We start from the raw sequence: 24,003 nt of genomic DNA on the forward strand, positions 1-24,003 counted from the left end.
GTTTATATTTGTTGATTTTTTGAAATTATATTGATAAAAAAGGTTTTCCCATTGCTCCTGAAAAATTAATTTAAAATTGAAGAGTGTTTAGTGAAAAGTTCATTTTTTTAATGCCTTCGACCCTTTTGTCGCTCAATTTTTTTCCTGAATTCGCTGTTTTTGTTCTTTAGGTAGCCGTAAATTGCTCACAGATCTCATAGGCTTGTAATTGAGGACTGAATGAATGATGTTGCTCGAAACATTCAGTATATAGCGAATAGGTTCCTTTCGTCAAATTTAACTTCTATTCATCAATCAGATGTCCCATCGAATTTCGTGTATTTCAAGAAATAACATATATATTGATATTATGTGCCACTGTTGTTTCGTTTTTCTGAACGTTTATTGAATGGCCATTTTTTGCGTTTCTTTTTCTCTTCCTTCAGAACAATCGCGTAATAACAGATCCCAATGGTTTTTAAATGTGGCCCAAGTAAACTTATTTAATCTTTCAGTATAAATCCTTCAACTGAAATAGCAGAAATAACAACTGAATTAAAAATACATATTCAGATGATAGCTATTGATTTTAATGGTAGCAAAGGTTTGTGTTTTCGCAAATCGTTTGTAATTTTTTGAGTTTCTCTTTAGTTTGTTTCTATGGCATAGTCTGACCACAGACGGGTGCTTTTGGTTTTGTAATGACTTTTTAGTAATTTATCAAGGATTTTTTTATTAAAAACCAATGTTTAAGATTTTTGAATTTTCTTGGTGCAAAAAATGTTGATTAATTTTTAAGTTTCGCCTCACTGTTCGTTCTTTTTGTCGGCTTGTTACCTAGTCTCGTTAAGAAAACTTTTCATCTGCTGTATAGTTAGTAAAAGGTAAACTTGTGTAGTTAAGGTTTTTTTGACTGCATTTTGACGTTGTTACCAGGTGCTTTTAAATTTAGATATTCATTTTTTGCCGCCAAAATTTTGTTGGTGCTATTTTTTTTCTAGTCTCTTCAATGTCAGGTCACGTTGGTGCTGTAATGAAGCATGGCATTAGTAATTCAATTAGTAGATAGAATGTGTAACGATTGTTTTAAACTCAAACATCTATTTTTGTTATCTCTTGATTTGGTTGACATTTTAGTCAAAAATGTAGATGAGCTCGGGTCGGAACATCATGTGCGAACGCACATTAACGAGCCGCCTTGTTTATTATATCTTCTCATTTTTTACGTAAAATTGCATAGAATTTTATCTAATCTCATTTAACAGTAGAGGCCAAAAATTGGTTCTTGTTCCTCAAATTCGTGGAGAAAGTCATTGGCGCATGGCAAAATACTGGCGAAAAAAGTTTTTCTTTTCATTTGGCATTTTTATAATGATTCTTATTTTCTGTTGTCATTCTAGAAGTGCTTATTGACTCCCCGACAACTTCCCGAACAAGCGGAATTCTCTCGTGGGAAAGTGACTCTGAAGATGAGAAAAGAAGTGTGTCCCTGAAGTTCCTGCGAGACTACTCCTCCCCCTCCAGCTGGAGGAATTTTGCCATCGAGGCGGCCACTATGAGCCAACTGTCCCATCCGAATGTTTTGATGCTGTATGGTGTTGTCATTAACGGTAAGTTATCAAGACTCACAACAAACATACTCTCTGAAACTTTCTCCTGCGATAAATTTGTGAAAATTTAAGGAAATCGCGTGAATAATTGAGTGACAGTTGAGTTTTTGTGTGAGATAAAGTCCGAAAATGATGTACATTTGCAGGATTTCTCATTTAACTAAGTATTTTATCCTTTTTTGTCCCTTTTTCTCATAAAATCCTTAAATTCACTAGACATTTTAAAACTATATTTCGTTGATTCTAAGTGACATTATTTTAGCGTGTTTTACTAACTCTTTTGATGTTATTTTTCATCTTAAATAGCTATTAGTGTTTTATGAGATCATCAATGTTGTAAGTTATCTAACTTATTCAGAACAGCAAAGAACAAACTGTGAAGATGGAAACAGTTTCACTTTGAGCAGACGCATAAAAGCAGATTGAAAATATTTATCAATGACATAATTGGTACCATAAACTATTTGCTATAATAGTGAAAAAATTAAACTTAACGATTCTTTTTTGTTCATTTGTTAAATAAAAAATCATTGTTTTTCGTCCAATACTTAAAGATACACTTTACTGTACTTGCCTGCCTTTTCAGAACAGTTTAAAATAGATGAACTTTTTAGATCAGATTCCTTTGCAGCGAGTTATATGGCTTGAAGTTAATCCTTAATTACTGGACAAAATAGGGTTTTAAAACAAAAATTAACTAGTGGTGATAGATTTTAAATGGAGAAGAGTCACAGTAAAAGTTCTTCTAAAGATTATAATTGGTATTATAAAAATATGAGCACTAATCATCACAAAGACATAAAAGCTAACGAGTTTTTTTGCGCAAATTCATTTCAACCAACCGCTTTTGCCAGAAGTCAGACTTTCATCAGAGAATTACGAGACATATTTATAAACTTTTTAGATCAAATTTTCTTGCAGAGAGTTATGCGTTTGAAAAGTTAGTAATAACATCAGCCTTGGTAACTGGCGTGGCTAAGAGTGATTTACGAACATTACACCTGCGGTGTAAAAGAGATCATTTTGATGCCTGAGCAATCTTGAAAGACTCTTTGAAGACGCACTGAATGCTTGTGAAGATGCCTTTTGCTGGTCGACCGCTCTAATGAGCGCTGTGCGATGGCCGATCAACAGCATAATCACGATTAACGCTGCTTAATTCCGGCCACGGAGGCCTCAAGTCTGTTTTACAAATGAATGAACAAGTTTTAAATAGTTTAGATTGATTCTCGCGCTCTGTTTCGCTTCTTTGACTAACTAGTTGATGCAGAGTTAAGACCACTTGAGTAAAACATGCTGGTCGTCTTTGTTTTCTATCAATTTTGATCTGTTTATAGAATAATTGACAGTGCTTCTATCATGAGCTGGTCTTTTCAATCACGTGTCAATTGCGTAATGAAGACTGCGGTTTAATTTTCCAGAAAAAATTAGAGTTGACGTTGAGATGTAAAAGTCATAAAAATGTAATTATGCCTCTCATGACTAAGCACATGTGTTCTTATTATAATTGAATTGGAACGCATGAGCACCAGAAAATTGTTTTTTTTTCAAACAACAAATAACTCTTGAAAATCTAAAAACTGGAACTAATTAATTTAATTTCATGCCTTGTGGGGGCTTCACAAATATGCTTTGAAAATGCGCCGAATGAACTTTACCTCACCCACTCGGTTCAGGCTCTAAGTTCATTTCTTGTCTTGAAGTTTTCTTGAAGTGATTGAAAAAATATTTCAATTGCCATTTCCCCTTGCTGATTTTTGCTTGGTTTGATCTGGAAAAATTTTAAGGGGATTTTCTTGGAGGTCTATAACATGGTTAAGAACTTCTGACAAAAAGTTTGACCTGCCCGGGACTCGAACCCTCTTACTCCTTGTTTTGTTTAGATGCAACACCTATACTCGTGACGGAAACCGCAGATATGGGTCCCCTGGACGCATTGCTTAGCAACCACTCTTCAAAGTTCTCAACTATGCAAATTGTTCACATGTTACGAGGAGTAGCTTCGGGATTGCAGTACCTTTCAGAAGGCGACTACGTTCACAAAGTGATCAGGGGTTCCAACGTCTTAGTCACCAAATCCCAGGTGTGCAAAATAGGCGGATTTGATGTCAGAGCCAAAATGGAGGAACAGTTAGTTATGGGTAACGGCGAAAGCGATATTTTGGATTCAATGGCGCCCTGGTCTGCAATTGAGGTTTTGACCGGGAAGAATTTCTCATCGGCTAGTGACGTGTGGGCTTTCGCTAGCTTGATGTGGGAATGCATTTCTGGAGGGCAACAGCCATTTGTGGGTGCTTCAATTAACGAGGTAAATACTTTGAACTATTAGATACATATTAAAGCGCCTACTATTTGTTTTGATTCTAATCGGGTCAATCCCGAGACGCAAAGTGACGTTAGTCTAGATAGTCTAGACAACTCTTATTGATGTCGGATTGTTCAAGAAAGGCCTTCAGATAAACATTGAAAATATGAACTTGAAATGCATGAAGCATAAATGATAAATTAAATTCACAGAATTACTATTTTTCTGCAAATTTTGCAAAGTTCACAATATTCTTTCTGAACAATATACAATTCAAGTGACCAACCAAACAATGATTTTTTGGAGTTTTGGACTTATTTTAAATTGTTCGAATCATGTCCAGCATTTCAGTAGACTGATTTTTTAAACATTTTTTTCGTATATTTTTTTCAATCTTGTTCACAACGCCAAATAGAATGCAATTTGTTCCGTTTCGGCAACACGGCAAGAACATCCGGCACCCCTTCAAAAGCGTTCGTTTAGATTGAAATTGACCAATGATGCTTATAAATTATAACTTATCCTGCAATTTGTTTTTCCATATACTGAAGATGATGATCTAAAACGCATTCCATAATCGGAAAAATCCAAGTTATGGTTACAAATTTCTCGCACAGATGGTTTAATGTGAAAAACTAAGCTGGAAAATTGCACGTGTCCGTATTATAAACACTCGATAACAGTCACATGAGCTAACTTCCCTAGATTTTCCCCACGTATTTACGAAGTCGAAATTTCCATAATTTTGGGTCTAATATTTTCTATAATGCAATGATGATACAATGATCCAGTTACTGAGAGTGTTACAGTTTATCACGTGTTTGTGCACCATTGAGGTTTATCTGTAAAAATACAGTGTCGCTGACTAATACTGCTTATCACACTAAAAGGTCAAAATTATAATTTTATGATCAGCCTAATTATTAAAAGTATACTAACAGCTCATTTTACGCACAAGCTTAAATTAGGTGCTGTATGAAATTTTGGATAAGTGACTAGGAGAAATGGAATTATGCGGTTAATATTGTCTATACATTGTTTTTTTGAAAGCATTGAGAGCATTTATATGCAACTTTTGTCATTCTAGTGCCTAGAATAAAGGTTTTGTAATTTGGCAGCTTTTTCTTCATTTAATGGAAAATATAATAAAGAAATTGTCCAATTAAACCTGCGCTTAAGATGGACATATGATTTTGATTGAGCCTTGAACTCTTCAAAATCCCTATAAAATGTGCCAAATGCTTTCCCACTCATGACATACTGAACCCCACTCATGACATAAAGCAATGCAGATATTTGTTAATTTGATTTTTTTAGATCTGCAAACACCTGGAACAAGGACACCGACTTCCAGTTCCAAATGACTCTTGTCCCCCGGTGCTTTACGAAATGATGACAGCCTGCTGGTCGAAAGATCCCAAACATCGGCCTTGGTTCTCCTCAATCCGTCAACACCTAGAGGAACTCATGACCAGTCCTCGACACATGATTGGGAACCCATTGGGGGCTACCCTGGCTGCTAGGAGTATCGGGGGATCTGGTACTCTGGCACCTGTGGGGGGCAGTGTGGGGCTTTTGAGTGGTGCAGTTAGTACGGGCTACGTGAATGCGAGTGGTGGAAATGCAGCAGCTACGCTAGGAGTCGGTTCTAACGTCAACAATAATTACTTCTCGTGAGTCCAAGTTTGTTATCCTTTCAGAATACATTTTAAATTCAAAATTCTGTCACAATAAGCTTGCTTGTTTAGTCGTGGACCTAAAAATAATAAAGCAACCATACTTTGTCGCTCTAACTAATTTATAGAGCTAGTTAATCATTAGTTTCATTTGTTTGCAACAGTACATATAGCCCACTTAGATAACAAAAACCTCCTCACTGTCCAGAAAATCGTCGCCAAAATCAACACCTTTGGCAACAAACGTGCCCCTCATTTTCACTGTAAAATCATTCGGTTAGTTAATGTAATTGGAGACCTTGATAGCCCGTAATTATCACTAATTTGTTCACATTAGCCGATAGGGTTGCTATTTCAAGTCACGCTTACGAGCGCTTCGTGCCAGAATTGGCTATGTTGTTATTCAGGTACTCAAGTTAAGATGAGTTCTTCAATTTGTAACATCATTTAGCAAGTAGTCAAAGTCTTTCATCTATAATAACTTTTGGTTATTATGATTACGATTACATGATTGTAATTATACTTATTCGACTTCAAGATGTCTATAGCTTAAGGACTCGTAAAATTTGTGAATTATCTTGTACAACAAGCAAATTAAACAATATAATGTGCACAACTCAAATTGTACAAATGTACAAACTTAGGCTGTATGATTCGAATTTTTGCCACTACGCCCCCTCATCAGCTTAGGATCATATTGAATACAAACCTACCCAACACAAACAAAAAAGTAGCCTATTGTGAAGATACAAAACGATTCTCAACATTTTCCTGCATAAATTTTTCTGAAATCTTGCAAAACATTTCAAAATAATTCGTCAAATTTTGTGCAAAATTTAGAGCTAAATAATATAATCATGTGATGTTTTTTGAATCTTTCCAAATTGTGCAATCTTTCCCACCTCGCCCCCTCACAATATATGTATTTCTCGTTTTCTTTTAGAAGATGTAGAAGTAGCCATAGTTTTTAGTTTTAATCTTCTCGAAAAGTTGACCCGTGCTGCATTGGTGTTTCTTCAGAGAAGCCATCCTAGATAACGGAATGAAACCTCTCAGCAATGAACTTTTAATTGAGAATGATAACGTCTAAAAATTTGTTTATGATTCATTTAATCCAGAGCAAAGTGAGCCAGCCTCTTAAGGTTGGACTTTTTTACTTGAATGTGAACAAGTTTTGAACAGGTTTTGGAATTCAGCGTTTCAAGCGGCCTTCTAAGAGCTCTCAACAAGTTCTGCTTTAATCAGAAGGCCGTTCACTCCGACGTTGAACAGTAAAGTACAAAACTTGGAAACTTGTTTTGACTTGAAGGACATCATTTAATTCCAAGTTACTGACAACCCTCTTGATGTTTGAACATAAACTTGAACATGTAGGTTTAAAAGGAATACAGAAACAGGTGTATCTTGGCTGATGTATTTGAAACTGGGGGGACATTGGGGAATAGCGGCGCCGTTGAGGCCTTTTCAAAAGAAGAGTCTATAAAATATGCAGAGAGAAAGGAGTGATAGCTTGTATTCAAGCAGTGTTGCTACAAAGACAATCACAAAGTTAAAATTTTATCCCAAAAGTGATCTAAGAATAATACGAATCCAGCCTTAAATGTAAACAAATCATCACAGTATAATTGTTGGAAGATCTCATGATCAAAAAATGAGTATTTGACATACGAAAAAATTATCAACCTCTCCGATAGAAAAATATTTTTTTTTCAGTGAAATGGTTTTTAATAAATGAATGAATGAATAAACCGAATTAACCAGCGATACTAACTGAAAAAATTGATAATTACTGCACTGAGGGATTGCCAAAGAGAAGTACATCTCGTGGAGTGGTAGGATTTTCCCTATGTCTCAACTTTTGTAAAAAAAAGATTGACAAAAAATTGAAAATATATTAAAGTATTCTGCCTTTTTTTCAGGCTTTGAAAATTCCTGAATACTTGAAAGCATTTATGTGTTGGTTAAAATGAAAGAGCAAAAACAGTTGGACTGAAAAGGACATCTTATGTTATATTTTCAATATACTTAATTTGATATTGCTATTCTAATATATCCTATTGATTATATCAATATGAATTGTTTGAAATTTTCAGTTACCTAAACAAACTTGTTTTTCTTTCAGGTTTGGACGATCACATAACGACTTGCTAGCTTCCTATTGCAACAACAGATATCAACAACAACAACACCAACAGCAGAAACCTTCTCCAGTCAACCCAACAATCCAACAGATGCTAGCCGAACTAAAATTGGCCGAAAAGTACCTCACTCTCTTCGAAAACAACAACTTCCGATACGTAGACGAACTCTCCAAAGACATCTCTAAAGACTTCCTCAAAGTTTTGGGAATCAATTCGCGCAAAGACAGACAGAAAATTGTGGCACAAGTTGAATATTATAAACGATGTTCGGATGCCTACAATTCAATAAGCAATCCAAACTCGCCTCTTCATTACGCTAGCAGTGCTAGTCCTATAAATCTTTGCTCATATTAAAGGTGAAACTTGGAAAATGTTAGATCCTCGATTTTATCGATTTATTTATAAAAACTCTGGTTTCAAAGTTAGTTTTTGAATTGTTTTATCCATTCTGATGTTAATTATTGTATCTTTATTCCGTTATTTGTTTGTTTACTTTTATGTACACTATATCTATTGTTGCTTTTTGACCAACTGTGTTGTTATCTATATTTTTTCACTCGATATTGAGAATCGATCAATAAAAATTCAATTTTGTATGAATTAGTTCTCTAACTAATATGCGGCCTGATTTCGAGAGTTTGTGTGGCTACGAGAAACGGAAATTCGTTTTCAAAGGCAAAAAGTTCCTTTTTTGGAAATCCTTGTTTATTTGGAGGGAGGTAAGTTTGGGTGGTTTTTCTTCCATGAAAGTTTTTTGACCACATTTTTACAGGGAGAGCTGACCGCGTTTGAACCTAATGAACGACGAAAAGCAATATTAAGATATCTAGATAGACACTAAATAAACTTAAGCTAAATTTACCTTAATGGAGTTAAGGTAAACTTGTTAAGGTAAATTTTACCTTAATTTTACCCTGAGTAAAGGTAAAAATTGATCTTATCCTTGTTAAGTTAAAATTACCTTAATTTTTTTTAACGCTCTGCAGTCTATAATTGCAAATTTTCTAGTAATATTAACAAACAAAATGTTGATGCTTGCTGAAAGTCTATAAACAAGTGAGTTTAAAATGGATCAAAGACGCTATTCGATGTAAAATTAACTCATAAATGTTTTCTAATATACAATGAGCAAGCATAGCTCCAAAGATACTTCAATTCCGAAGAAAGAACCCGAATTTAGTTCATTCAGTTAGTTGACCTACTAGTCTTGGAAAAAAAATAATTGGTCTTGATACCTTTTGGCGCCTATCGACCCCTATTATTTGCTCCCTTCCTTTTTGGTGTCTACCCCATTCCTTTTTTGCCCCCTTTTTGTTGTAGCAGCTTCCACACTCCTCTTTTTCTCGCTCCCTTCTTGGTCATTACCTGAGCTTTTTTGGGACTCTTTGTTTTCTTTGACGTCTAGAATACCTTTGGTTAAGTGTGGCTCCTTCATGGACCTCAGTAATGCACCCCTTCTAGCCATCAAAGAAACTAAGAAATCTCATGAACACGTTAAGACTTTTCCGCCTTCTTCTTGTGTTAACCGGGTTTACCATAACTTTTCAGGTCAATTTACCTAAAATATTTTTTACTTCAACTGGTTCAGGCAGTGTTGCGTTGCCTGAACGTTACCTTAACACACTTGAAGCACGCTAAAAATTCATTAGTTTTTACCTGAAGTTTACCTGAAATATTAAATGGGCGCCACCTGAAAGTTTACCTGAACAAACCGTAACTTACGTTAACAACACCTTAATTTTTTAAGGTTAAAACTACTTCAACTATTAATTTTTCATTTGAAAGTTTAGGTAGAAATTAAGGTATTTTAAAAGTGATAATCAGGTATATTTTAAGGTTTTTTACCTCAAATTTTAAGGGAGAATTTGCAAGTTTTTTCAGTTAAGTTTAGGTAATTTTTATCTTAACTAATCAGATGTTTTTCAGGTAAATTTAAGGTATATTCAGATTAAAGTTGAGGTGGTATCCATCTAACTTTTCAGTTTAGATTTCGTGTAAAGTTGAGGTAAATTAACGCAAGTTCAGTTAAGGCAAAATTACTTGAACGTCTAAGACAAGTTAAGATGTTTTTCTAGTGAAATTACTTCAAATTTATTTAGCGTGTATGCATATTTGTTGAACAGCTTCTACGTTTTCAGCTTTTGAAAAATTATTTAACATAGGAGGGGTTGAATTAAAACGTTCAAACGCAGATTCCTGATTTTCCTTGATTCGTTACGATCTACACACGCAAAAACTTGCCAATGTTAGCGCTCGGTTATAAGAGTGTAAATGAGTAGAAAGCATAACACGTGTTACGGGGTCTATTTTTCTGGTTGCCCATAACAATAGATTTAATAGGATTGATGATCAAATATCTGACTGAATAATATAGCCGCCAATTTTGTGAATTAAAGTAGAAACATGACAATTGCGTTGTTTTTAATTTTTGTGCAAAAATAATGCTCAAAAAATAAACTCTTCGAAATTTTCCCGTTATTAACTCCAGTAAGATTTTTTGACACCAAATGCATTAATTTGTTCGAACATCTTTTGCATTAGGTATTTTTAGCATCAACTGTTTTTTAGCAGCAGTCAGATTAGCATCAACTGACTGCAAATTGAAGGAAAACTTTAACTTTAAAAAAGGTGGTAAATGGGAGATATAAATATGAAAAACGGGTTTTCTTTTATTTGACTATAATATTTCATAAAGTATCTGTTATTGAAGCATATTCTATATTTTTATATGTCTATTTAAAGACTAAACCACTTAACCATGCAGAAACTATTCAACTCGCCAGATATACATTCACCTCGTCAGAAAAACTGCGAACATCTGTCATCTGATTGCTTTGTTAGAAAATTGTCTTTATCAGTTAACACAATTTGAGTTCTTGTATTTAACTAGTAATGTTTTAGTTTTTTTAAGTGTTTGCAGGCATTTTTGTAACTTCCTAAGGATTTTAGACACCGATTAAGACGAATATTTTTGTAGTGAATTGAAAAAGAAAGTGCATTTCAATTTATGACCAGCTCTGTTAAAGTTGTCTTGTTGAATATTTTTTCTTGAAGTGGCATTAGGTCATTTCATTATTTTATTTTCCAACACAAAGAGTCATTTTAAGATGTTTTGATAAATTTTGCTAACAATAAGAAAAAATTTAGGAATTACATAGCGAAAAAAATGTGAGAAAGTAAAAAAAACTTGATGATTTTGTTATCTTTTCTGTTGATGAAGAGAAGAGTTTTTTTTGAACAAAAATTTTGTGTTTGATGATTGTATAAAACGGAGGACAAAAAAAATTTTGAACAAACTGAATCCGGAATAAAATATCGCAAAATAGAGAAAAAGGATTGACTTCAAAAATATAAATAAAAAATTCTGACTGCGACTAATGGTCATATAAATTTAAGGAATGTATTTGAAATTCAGTGCTGGTTAATCATAACAATATTTTTTTTCTGAAATATTTACCGAACTGTAAAATCAGCTTAGCTTGCTTCCTGTGACTTGTTGTTCAGACCCCCACTTTAGTGGGGAGGAGGAACTATATACTCAACTGGGTTTTTTTTGATCAGTCAATTTTGGCCGATCGATAAATTCATTGTAGAGAATTGTGAGTGGTATCATTCAAAAGACCGTCTAACGTAGAATACGGAATTAAAAAGATTTTTTCGATTTTCGTTTTGAACAGGGAGTTATCGAGGTTTAAATTTTGTGAACATTCGACTGTTTTTGTTCACATTTTCAGTAATTTTTGCTAAAATTTTGGCACAATTTCGCTAACAAAGTTGAAAATACGTTAACATTTTTAACAACATAGTGTTGTTGTTACCGTTAGAGATAGAAGAGCGTTGCTGAATTGTTTGTTTGCAGTTTTTTTGGCTAAAATTTTTGATAAAGTTTTCAAAATTCAAATTTTTTCATCAGAAATGGCACAAAATATGCTTTTTTTGGTCCACTTCATTAAAGTTTGCCAGTTTTAGTAACCTAAAAACCTTAAAACAGACTCTCTATTCTCAAAATGAGCGCTAGTCGCAATTAGGCGCCGTAATTAAATTCTTCTGGAATTAAAACTTTGCCGTTTTTTGCAGATTTGTCTCGATAATTATACAAAATGCATCGTTCTTTTTCTTAATATTTGAAGAATTCCACGCAACAATTGGTCTAGTTCGCAAACACTTGGAACATTTGATCGGTTTGCTGGGCGCACGACAAAATAAGGGAGATGTTCGACAATATCATGGATTAATATTTTGCTTTTGTTTTTTAATGTTAATTACTGACAATGTTTTTTATTCACGGCCCCGTTAATGATAGCTCTAATTTAGATAAATTTGAGGCCAAATGTAAATGTAGTTTGTTTTTAGAGAACCAAAGGGTTTTGATGGCTTTGAACAAGAGTTTTATTAAATTTTAACTGAATTCTTGTCTTTTGCCTTCAATTGTTATTCTTTTGACAGTCTGAATTTTGAGTTTAACCACTCAAAGATCTAAATTTCCTCGTAAAAAGGTGCACGTGGAACTTTTCTATTCATTCGGTTGTTACCTAATGTCTCTTATGTTATTGAATATTTTTGTTTTAGGGAATCCTCTGTGATTTTTTGAACTTATCAATTTTTTATATTTTAGTCAATATTTTGTTTATTCTCAGTAAGTACTGGTCAATCTCCCCCCTAAATAAAAGACAAAATAATTTTGTGGCCGATTGTTTTAACAGAAGGTTTTCTTGCTGCTACAAGTTTTCATACAAAATTTTCTGATTTTTGTGCATAATTTCCCATTTTTGCTGTTGTTTTTGTTTCTTTTGTAATTTGTAACATTATTTAACAATCTAACTGAAAAAACCTTCCCAACATTTGAAACTGAACATCTTATTGGTTTCATAAAATATGGATTGAAGGGCTGCGACACCGTTCTCTTACAGAAATTGGTAGAGTTTTTTATTTTTACCCTTCAGTTGTTAATTTTTGTTGTCATATGCCAAATATTGTGTAAATAAAGGTCTCAGTGGCCAACGATAGATAAACAAATGAACTTAATAACTGATACCGGTAAATAGCTAATGGTTGTTTTGACTCTCGAGTTAAGTTTCTAAAAAAAGAGTAACAGTATTCTTCAACTCATCCCTTTTTGTTCTGGTTTGCGTTTTTTTCGTATTATACAATGTTGTATCATTTTCGTTAATTAGCCTCATTATTTAGAGATTTTTTACATGTTTTGTTGAATCAAACAATAATTTTTCTGTTGTTTTAACGTTTTAAATGATGTCTTCAGGGCTTAGACCATTTGTTTCAAAAGAATTTTTGTGAAGTTTAGATACTTTTCAGTTTTTGTGGTTCTTTTTTTGTCATTTTGTGCCAGTCGTTTTACAAAAAGACGTTATGATGGTCAAAGGAGATGCAGAAGAAGATGTTTTATTCTCGCGGTTAATATCTTACAAATTTAATGGCTTCAAAGCTGGTTTCGTAAAGTTTTTTGTGAAACATATTACTTCAGCTTGTATTTAATGTTAATTTATAGTCTTATGAGTTAGTCTCATTAATAACAGTCTTAAATTACCCTCCTAGTGGTTGCAAGAAAAACTGTCTACTCTTATAGTCGAAAGCTTTTGTTGGCTATGAATTTTGAAAATATTTGTTTTTAATAAAAAAAAGAGATAGACTTTTGAGATCTGCCAATTTTATTTCTGTTAAATTGTAGCTAAGCATCTCTATATACAATTCACACCATGTATCTCTTGAAATATATTTTGCTCTTCATAACAGTTTTATTTTCCTCAAATGGTCTTTCTTCTTGGAACAACCAGTTTTCATAAAACAAGTTTTCGTGATTTTTGCATATTTGCCCACCTTCTTTTTTTAGGTTTTTGTTCTCTTTTCACAGTATCACAATAACAGGCGTCATTTGATTTACAAATTTTGTTGCCTTAAGAAAGGCAAGCGAAGAGTTTTTTGTTTTTAGTGATCAGCTTAATATTTAATTGATTGGGGGAACATCGTTTTCGTGCATAATTTTTTGGTGCAAAATTTTAGTTTTTGTCTGTACTTGTCGTTTTTTTTGTAGTCGTAGGACATATCCTGGATAATGAAAGGCCTCAGTAGCTCTCTATTGAGGTATAAAAGACTCTCTCAATGATTTCATTTGATGCATAATGTTTCTAATCAGTTCAAATTTAATTCTTCTTTTTTTTTTAAAAAAAGCAATGTTTTAATAAACTTTGCCCCTTTTGATTATTTCTAGTCAACTTGTTGCCAAGTCGCATTGAGGAAAAGTCCCATATTTTGTTCCATAAAGTGCCGATTAATCTCCCGAGTAAAAATTTTATCTGAGCCATTTTGATTTGGTTATTAGTGGTTTTCAAAAAATGGAGAAGGAATTTTGGTCGTAATTAATATTTATAACTATTTGATTTTTATTACAGTGTTTTCTGGTAGTCAAATTATGGTAGCCACAGGTCTCATAAACCCTCTAGAGTAGATTGTTTTATTCCTTTAGTAGTTTGTTGAACGATATGTTGATATGTTAATTTTTTTTTTGTTTCTTCCTCATTTGGTAGACAATTAAGTGAAAAATGTTGATGAGCGGGTTCGGTACTTAATGTGCGAACGCACATTACCGAGTCTCCTTGTTATGTTTAAAATTTCAGATTGAGATTATTTGTAGAATTTTTTTTGCCGTTTGGTGAGTTTTATTGCCTGTTGCACATTAAAATAATACAATTTTGCCTTAAATAATTACAGAACTAAACAGTTGCTTCTTATCCCATGCCTTTTCCGCTACTAGTTATAGAAATGCAAAACTCCAGCGTTCTGAAGCATTTGGAAAAATTTCAACTACGCACTTCTTTTAAAAAGCAGAAAATGATTTGACGCTCCCTCAAAGGTCAGTTAATATTAGCGTCGTTTTTCTATTCTCTTTGGTTTCTCAATCGAAAGAACAATTTTTTAAAAAATTATGTTGATCGGAAACAAATTTCATTCTTATCAACACCATATAGAAAGGTCACAATGAAACCATATTCATTGAACATATTATTTAATGTTATTAGATACAAGGCGGCTCGGTAATGTGCGATCGCACATAAGGTTCCGACCCCGCTCATCCACAATTTTGGCATAATTGTCTACCAAATGAGGAACGGATGGAAAAACACAAAAAATTCAAGTATTTTTCAAAAAAAACTGGTGTATTAACGAAAAGATAGCCTCCAAAGCAAATAACTCAGTGGAGTAAAAAAATGATGCATTAGATTGATGAGATATGACGATTTTAAGAAAGCGAGCTAGGACGAACTGCAAAATCAAACAACAACAACAAATATTAATTACATCAAAAAATTTATGTCCGTTTTGAAAAACAAAACTTTATAACGAAGTCAAAATAGCGCCCGATAAAACTGAAAACAAAACAAAATAACTTGTAATTAACCAGAAAAAAATGGTTATTCAACAGTTCATAATAAAGCTTGGTAACAATTAGACAAAAGAGAACAAACTTTAAAGTTAGAAAATTCGATGAATTTTTTTCAAAAAAACTATTTATTTCAAAGTAATGAAAACCATAAGGAATCAACTAAAATATCCCATAGGTTTACAATTACAAATGCTTCTATAGAAGGGAATTAAGAATTAAGAAAAATTTATTTCAAAAGACATAAAAGCCATTAATTACAAAAAGAAAAATTTGAATAGGTTCTTCCATTCTTCCAAAGGAAGCCTTTGAGACCTGCAATTATCCAGAATATGTCTTACGTCTACAAAAAGAACGTCAAATATGAGAAAATTCAAAAATTCATTTACTTTTTTTGTGAAAAACCCGTGTGGAAGCCAGTAAAGTCATATCGAACTCTCTTAAAAAACGTTAGGTTTCGTGACACCAATCCCTTTTGACACCTACCCTTGAATTGTATTATGTGGCGTCTCATTAATGAAACTAGGTAACAGTTAGACCAAAAAGAAAAAAAAGCAAGAGTATGTAATACTTGTTTTTGTCAAAAAAAAATTTATTTCCAAAGACATGAAAGCCATTAATTACAAACTGAAAACATTGAATAGATTCGTTTATTCTTCCAAAAGAAGCCCTCGAGAACTGCAATTATACAGAACAGGTCTTACGTCTACAAAAAGAACGTCAAATATGACAAAAATCAGAAATTAATTTACTTTTTTTTTGTGAAAAACCCGTGTGAAAGCCAGTAAAGTCATAACGGATTCTCTTAAAACATTAGATTTTGTGACACCAATCGCTTTTGACAACTTTCCTTGACAAAAATAATGTCGTATTTTACCTTTAATTAAGGAGACCAGGTAACCAACAGACAATAAAAGGAACAAAATTGCGAAGTTGAATTTTTTTTCATTTTGGAAAACAATTGTTTTCAAAGTCATGAAAGCCATTATCTATCTTCTAATATCAAAACATCGGCTCATCTACTCTCCCTGAAAAAATCAGTCAAATCGAGTCATTGTACAGGGAATTAAATACGACTAAAAAGACAAAGTAAAAATGACAGTTAAAGACAAAATTAGAAAATTCATTTAAATTCTTCGAGAACGTACTGTTGAAGCGGTAAAGAACCACAATCTATATCTTTAAGAATTTAAAAATTGTCAATTGTGCGTTATTTTTAACGCGAAAAATGTGATGTAAGAACTGACAATAACGTGATAATTTGACAAAACTAGAAAACATGACAAATGGGCAGATACCTAAAAATTAAAAAAAAAATTGTGAAATCTAGTAGTATCAAAGCCAGAACACCATAACTTAAGGCGTAAAACCGCAATAAAGACTAAATTTGAATTCAGCAGAAAAAAGAGCACTTTTTGATTGCTGACACTAAGCTACAAGTTGACCAAAATAAGAAAAAAATGGAGGCAAAGTTCAATAAGCAATTTTATATTTAAAAATGAAATATTTTTAAAATCAAAACGACCATAAGCTTTCAAGCAATCAACTAGATAAATTAATTTTGAGCTAATTAAGAAGCCAATAAGATCTATCACTAGTGAGCTTTGATTTGAATTGTTATAATACTTAATTAATATAAAAATGATCGAATTTTTTTAAATAAAAAACCGACTGACGACAATCCGAAATTTTGGTTTATAACGGTCTAAGATCGGTACAAAACTAGTCCTGCTAATGTTGATTGTCCATTAGGAATATTTAGTTTTTGGAATGTCAATGATATAGATATTTTGTCAGTTAAAATATCGAAAATAAATGCTGCGTTTTTGATAATCAATGAATAAAGTTAGCAAAAAACGGCAAAGTTTTATTTGCAGAGCACTCTCAATGGAAGTTGAAGTGTAATTAGCCCACTTTTCAGTCTAGACAGATTGGGTTAGGGGTGTTTTGGTGTGGACTTCCTGCAAATTTAATCAGAGTGGACAAAAGAAACTTATTTCGTGCTGTTTTTGATGGAAAGTCTGAATTTTGTGAATTATTTAGCAGGAATTTGTGACAAAAAAATCAATGAAAATAGCTGACAATATATTTTGTCTTTAAACGTAAAATCAGCAACATTTTCTTGAAAAATTTAATTAAATTTCATCAAAATCGGAGAAATTTTAGTCAAAAATTCCGAAAAAAAGGTGAATGAAATCAACGGAATTCACTCTTTTTTCTCGAAAGTTTAAACCTCGATATCTCCCTGTCAAAACGAAAATAAAAAAAATCTTTTTAATTCCATCCATATTCTACGCTGGATAAGCGTTCTAATGATACCAGTCTCAACTCTCTACGATGAATATATCGATCGGCCAAAATTGACTGAACAAAAAAAAACCCATTTGAGTATATAGTTCCTCCCCCCTCAAGAGGGGTCGGAACAAATATATAATTCAAAGAACAGCTGGAAAAAGGAATTAAGCACAAAAAAACAAAAATTTGTAAAACAGAATTTTTTGATTAAAATCCAGAGCACTTTTAATTTTTTTGAATGGGTTAAGATCTAAGAAAAAAAAATAATTTTATAAAAATTATGGCGCAAAACAGTCTCGTGTAGACAAACAGACAGTTAATTCTTTTCAAAAATGGTCCGGAGCAATTTCACTCTACTGAATTTTAAAATTCTGAAAACAAATCATACTGATATTTTATAAATCTAGTAAAAAAAATTCCGGTAGATTGCCAGAAAATGCGAAGAAATACACTCGTTCAATACAACATTAGTTAGGAGCTCAGAGAGGTGGTTGTAATCTGTTGTTAAATCTTTTGATTCGTTTTTTGAAGATCAGCAGTCTATGGAACTCGTGAAGAAAGTTATAGATATATTTTTTCAAAATTATAAAATCGAGGAGCGAAGAAAAGAATTAAGTTTGTTATTGGTTATAACAATTGACGAAAAAATTGAGACCTGTATCAATGAGCAACTTTTGGAAAACAGGAGAAGTTTTCCCTACTTTTGGCATCTACACGTTAATTTTTTCATTCTATTGAGTTTATTATCTTGATTTTGGACTATTTTTTGGATTTTGCTTGTTTTTTAAAAAAAAAATAATTGCGAATAACAAGACAAATTTATGTTTATTTTTAGCCACTGTAAATTTTGGCATACCTTTTAGCGGTTAAATTTTCTGACCGATTAACTCGTGTTTCCGCATCACTTCCTTTCAAAGTTCCATTAGTCATTTTATATATTTTAAATATTAGCCCAGTTAAAAACAATAATTTGAATTTGTGCTTTGTTTTCGTTGTAGTCCTAAGAGTTCCGTTTTGTGTTGGTGCTCTGCCATTTAGTGATATGCTCGATCAATTTCATTAAGGATTTCCAGATATGGAAAAGACATTAACAGGAAAATTTTGATAGCTTTAAGTTAAAGTGACTGTGTGATCAAATGTTAGTAATCTTATGATTGAAAAAGATGTGTAGTTGCTGAAAATTTTGCTACAATGAAAATCAGTTCTTGATATAAAACTTTGAGATTGGTTTTCTTTGAGGAGACACAAAATTAGATAAAAGCAATGATTAACTGCTTAACTAAGATATTCCAACCTTTCAATTTGTTTGTAGAGGTTTTCAGTTTGTTTGGCTAAAATATGAGTCATATTACTGATCAATAATTAGGCAAAACCGAGACCCACAATGAATGCAAAAATTGCTTTGTTCCCATGCTGATATACAGAATTAAAAAAATTTCAGCCTTTTTCACTTCAACATTTTTAAGCGAAAAATTTATAAAAATGAAAATATTTCTTTCAGATAGAAAACACATTGTTGACAAACTGCGCTTTTAAAAAGTTGAGTTTAAAAATATATATCGAGTTTCACCACATTCTACAGAATATCAGTCCATGAGCCAACTTTGCAAATATTTTGATGTATTGAAATTTGAAGAGCAATTAGGAGCAAGCAGTTATATCGTTTTCTCCTGAAAACATCAACTTTACTAGGAAAGTAGCCACTGGCATGTCTGCAAATATCTGAAGACTCGATTAAAATTAATTCTACGTCAAATACTGACCAAAATAGGTGAAGATAACATAGAAAATGTTAAACATCCTTTTCAAATTGCTAGTAAAATTACTGAAATGCCTCAATAATGCATAATACCGAGATTGAACTATTATCATAAGGGCCATATTTACTGGAAATGTTGCGCATGTGTTGATTTTAAGGTTCTAAATCCGAACCTAAAGTTCCAAAAATGTACTGTAAGAACAGTTTTGTTATTCTAATTTTTTTTTTGAAATATTATTATTTTCGAACTTTTTTTTTCTTTTGAAGATAGTAATTATTATTATTGATTAGAGCATATTAACTTGGTTAACAAAACAGTGGTTGTCAATACAACAGATCAACAGTTTATGAATCTCATTTCGTCGGCATTTTTTTATTTTTCACATGTAAAATGAATGTATGTTTTTATTCTCCCCACTTTGGTCAGGTAAGAATAAAAATACTATAACTGCACATTGATAAGTCTCCCGCGACTTATCATTAAAGGTCCAGTCTCGACTCTTCTGATTCAGAATTTGTTAGATCTGGCCAAAAAGAGCGTGTCAAAATCATTGAGGCAGACCCCTTGATAATATTTGTCGACAATGATTGCAACAGTACTGGATCAACCATCTCCCCTCCGAGCAGTCAAGCACCCAAAAAGCAAAATAGTCTAATAGGGAGCACGTACCAGCAACATTTCCGCTGATCCCCGAATAGCGGTGATTGACAAGGATTGCATTAGTTTACAGAAAGCTACAGACAACCCCTGCGCTTGGAAGGAACGATTGTCACTTAACATAGCCAACCGCTTGAGTGTTTTCTTGAAGGTTACCGATATCCCGCCAAGGACTTCAATTGCAAGGGGAACAAACGTGATTCCCATCTTTGCGCAGTTATCGTCGTGGAGACAATATTTTCTTTCATCTGCTGCATCAAGTGCGTATCCTGCCTTTGTAGCCGCATTAGTGAGAGAGTTGGATTGCAGCGACGAAGTAACATTTACATCAAATGCAGCAGGTTTCCCCGCTTTCCAAGTCGGGACAAAGATGTCTCCAGGGCGTGACTGGCTTTCTGGAATTAGGTTCTTTTTTTCCACTACTGGTGAGAGATTCGCAGATGAGCAAGCAGACACTAATTTATCTCGAATACGGTCATGTCTTGCAATTGCGTCTCCTCGACCGTGACACGCAATGGCATGATCCCCATAGATGTCAAGAACTCCTGCTTTACAGAACGGGCACTTCCTTTCGGCGTCGTAGACAGGGACACGCAACCTGTACTTTGCACTAATTCTAAAATCATTTGGTGCCATATGAAGCCCAAGAGCTGGAATGGGGGGAGCAGACAACCAAGCTCCAGCATGTCGAACAGACAATGAGAGAAGTCGGGCGGATTCTCTCTCACAAGCTAGATTCTCTTTGAGAACATGAAATTTTTCATTATCAAGAGAATGCTGAATGGTCTTTTGTGAGAGGTTTGAAATGTCCAGTTGTGCTATACTGGAATAAAGATCCTGAAAAACTTGGCAGTTTTTTGGGCTTTCACCGGTTATTTTCGAAACAAGATCTTCAGAGGAGAGAACAGAACCAACGTATGATGCTTTATACTGGTCTTGGCATTGGCGAACACCCAACCCTGAAAGGGTTATGGGCAGGGTTGCTTGAGTCCAGGATTCTTCTGGAAGAACAGTTCCAAGGATATTCTCAAGTTTTTCGCGCTGTTGTTGCATCTGCAACAACGCATAACCCACCAAAAGAAATTACAAATGAACGAATTGTTTTACATACTTTTAACTGTTAGAAAATGCTCAAGGGAAAGTTGCGATCATACAGAAGAAAATTCTTCTAAACATAAACCAAATGGGGAAAGAACTACATTAGGATGATAGAAGTGGGCTGCCGCATACACCATTGCGGAGAAAGCCGACAACAAACAGAGGAGCTCAGAAAAGGGACATAACATCAGTTTAAGGATACAATCAGCTCCATTCACCTCCACGGGGAAACTCAACTAAAAGTACTACAATAGAATATTTTTATTATATAGCACTACATTATTCTAATCTTTCCAGAATTCATTATGTGCTCCAAAAGCGTGTAACAAGGCATTTAAAAATCAGTGCACAGACAAATTGATCATTTGTGTCAATTTGAAATCGTGTGGAATGCACCAGATTCAGTGGCGAAACCGGCTAGTGTCAGAAAGGTTCCAATTCGATGGCTAACTGTGACTCAAGCGAAAATGAAGCTGGATAGTGTACTCACAGAGGTGACGGGAACATTCAGAACAGATTCGTCGTTAGTGTTCCGAATTAGCGTTGTGTCTGAAGACCAGTTTACGAATTGTGGGTTTCATGACATGCTGAAAAAATGTCGAGGCACTGGTGGTTTTGCTTCCGATGCCTAGGATGCAGACACAAAAAATGCAAAGAAAAATGTCCCAAAATAGTTCAGAACTTACATTTTACAACCCGGGTCAACGATCGTACAACTTTCTTTGATTTCGTACTAGGTCATATATGATTCTTAGTAGTCATACTAGGTCATATATGATTTGTATGAATTCTTATTGTCATACAAGGACCATATATGATTTCCTAGAACTCATACAGGGATCATACAAAAAATTTCAAAGACTAAAAACTGTATAAATTTGATTTTATATTGAAATTGAGAAAATTTCTTGGAAATCATACAAGGTCATGTATGACACATAAAACATTGACTGGTGCCACAATTTCTCGTATAATGTAGTCAGAGGGCTTATTAAATTATTATATTGCATTTGAAATCCACATTTGATTCTTTGTGTGCGCTAAAAGAATAACTTTGTGGTTTAAACATAATCAGAAAACGAATTTGAGGTTATATGAAAATTTTTTTCCTGATTACTTTTTATAAATGAGCATTTATATGTATAAACTGGCTTCAGAGAATGTCCAAAATTTTGTTATCAAATTGGACTTACTCTTTTATTTAGTGCCCAACTTTGCAATTGATACTGTTTGTTAGGGTCTCTATGGCGGATCACAATGTGATGCCGGGGTATTATATAGGTGATGCCCTACCGAATAAAAACAAAAAAAAACATAAATGGTAAAAACATTTTCGAAAAATAGATGTATGATTCTTGGTATTCGTACTAGGATCATATATGATTTCTTGGTAATCATACAAGGATCATATATGATTTCTTTGGTTTCATACAAGGATCGTACTAAGAAATCAAGAATGGACAGTATGAAATCATATATGATCCTTGTATGAAATCAAAGAAACTTCAACCCGGGAAGTTAGAGATATCAGAGACGCCAAACAGTATGGGTGTGCTGAAAGGTGCAAGAGAATAATGAAAGAAGCCTGATTTTTGACTCAGAACTTCCCAAGAGAGGAGTAGCAATTCTCCATGTTGTTATGGAAGGAATTTTGTTCTAAGAAGAAGGAACAAAAAGGGCCGTGCAGAGATAGCGAGAGGGCTGGAAACGCAAAACTTTCAATGAAATTTTTCTTTATTTTGATTGCAATTTCTTCATGAGGAGGAGAGACAGGGAATCAGCAAACCTAAAACTTTGTGGGTAACGCTAGAGCAGAAAACAGATACCCGAGTGCATACCCAAAAACGCAAAGATTCAGAAGTTTAATATGTGATCCTCGAAAGAGTCAGAATTTCGCTCTTCCAACCGCCTACTAAGTGGAAAAACATAATATCTAAACAGTTGGCAATCAGACAAATGAAAAACAAGCAGATTGCAAGAAAGAGAAAAGAGAAAATTGGCATAATAATGGCAAGTGAAGGTCAACGACAAGATTAAGAGAGCACAGGACATTGAGAGTAGGGAGCTCAGTTGTGCAACCCAATAGAGTTGACGGGATGCAGCGTCATTGAGTAAGATGGCTCTTCACGCGCACAGTTATTTGGTTTCAGTCTTGATGCAAATGGGCAAGGGCAGAGCCAAGCCATGACGAAAAGCAAGCAAGAAAGGATTTAAATTAATAGATAAATCGGAATTCATCAAGCCTGGTCTTAGAAGCCAAATCAATCTACGAGGCCGAGATAAATCATAAGCGGGGTCAATATTAGCGACAAAATAAAACACGGGATCGTGTTCCTACCCAATATCGAGATGTAATAACTATTCAGAGCACCCACAGACGGGATTGACATTCCGGAATAATTGGTTTACAAATTGGTGTTGTGTCCCAGTGGTCATGTGTATAAGTATATCAAATATTAACTATATTAAGTATATCAAGTGTATATATAAATCAAACTATGTGGCAAAGGGTTTCAAATAAGTAGAAGGATCCTTGAAATTTTCGCTTTAACATGCAAGACACAGATAATCCAGACACTACTTCAACTTACAGCAAAACAAAACCAGAAAATGCATCAAAATGATGTATAGTATGTTTTATTGCACTCTACTTTTGATTTTTGTGTTTGCATGTGCTAGAACAGTGCTCCAACTCTTCATTTTGGATGGGGCTTGCAAAAACACAACAAAATCACTTGGAGCTGATGATTTTTCTGGACATGGAATTAACGACGAGCTACCTTTCCGGCTTACAACACTTCGTACAGCTTTTAGACGGTTTGCAAAAAACAGCTAGCCGGTAATCTATTTCCATAAGAAGCAGAGTACCAGGGAATCGCGGCAGCAGTAAACAGATCACTCTACCCTGAAAAAATTTTTTTAGAAGACTTCAGCATTCAAAAGAAGCTCTTCATAACTATTGGACAGGAAAACCACATTTGTTTCAACGTTTACCTTAAAACCTAATTATTTTTAATAGGAGCCAGCACCTGAAATGGTGCTCCACTATAGACAGATTGTTACACATTTTACCTTCACTACCTTAA

At 33.7% G+C, this 24,003-nt stretch overlaps 2 protein-coding genes across 2 annotated transcripts in view; one reads left to right on the top strand and one right to left on the bottom strand.

Annotated features, from left to right (window-relative positions):
- Window positions 1-8,305, top strand: part of LOC142344609 (ephrin type-B receptor 4-like) — a 33,691-nt gene extending 25,386 nt beyond the window's left edge. Inside the window, exons 11-14 of the mRNA XM_075396410.1 lie at window positions 1,380-1,589; window positions 3,473-3,897; window positions 5,212-5,567; window positions 7,693-8,305. Coding sequence (XP_075252525.1) covers window positions 1,380-1,589; window positions 3,473-3,897; window positions 5,212-5,567; window positions 7,693-8,065 — 1,364 coding nt within the window. The 3' untranslated portion in view covers window positions 8,066-8,305. The remainder of the gene's footprint in view (window positions 1-1,379; window positions 1,590-3,472; window positions 3,898-5,211; window positions 5,568-7,692) is intronic.
- Window positions 1-24,003, bottom strand: part of LOC142344611 (uncharacterized) — a 324,571-nt gene that overhangs the window by 191,062 nt on the left and 109,506 nt on the right. The window lies entirely within an intron of this gene.

The sequence above is a fragment of the Convolutriloba macropyga genome, chromosome 8 (genome assembly GCF_964194025.1).
Source record: "Convolutriloba macropyga chromosome 8, txConMacr16.3, whole genome shotgun sequence".
In the NCBI taxonomy this organism is placed as follows: Eukaryota; Metazoa; Xenacoelomorpha; order Acoela; family Convolutidae; genus Convolutriloba; species Convolutriloba macropyga.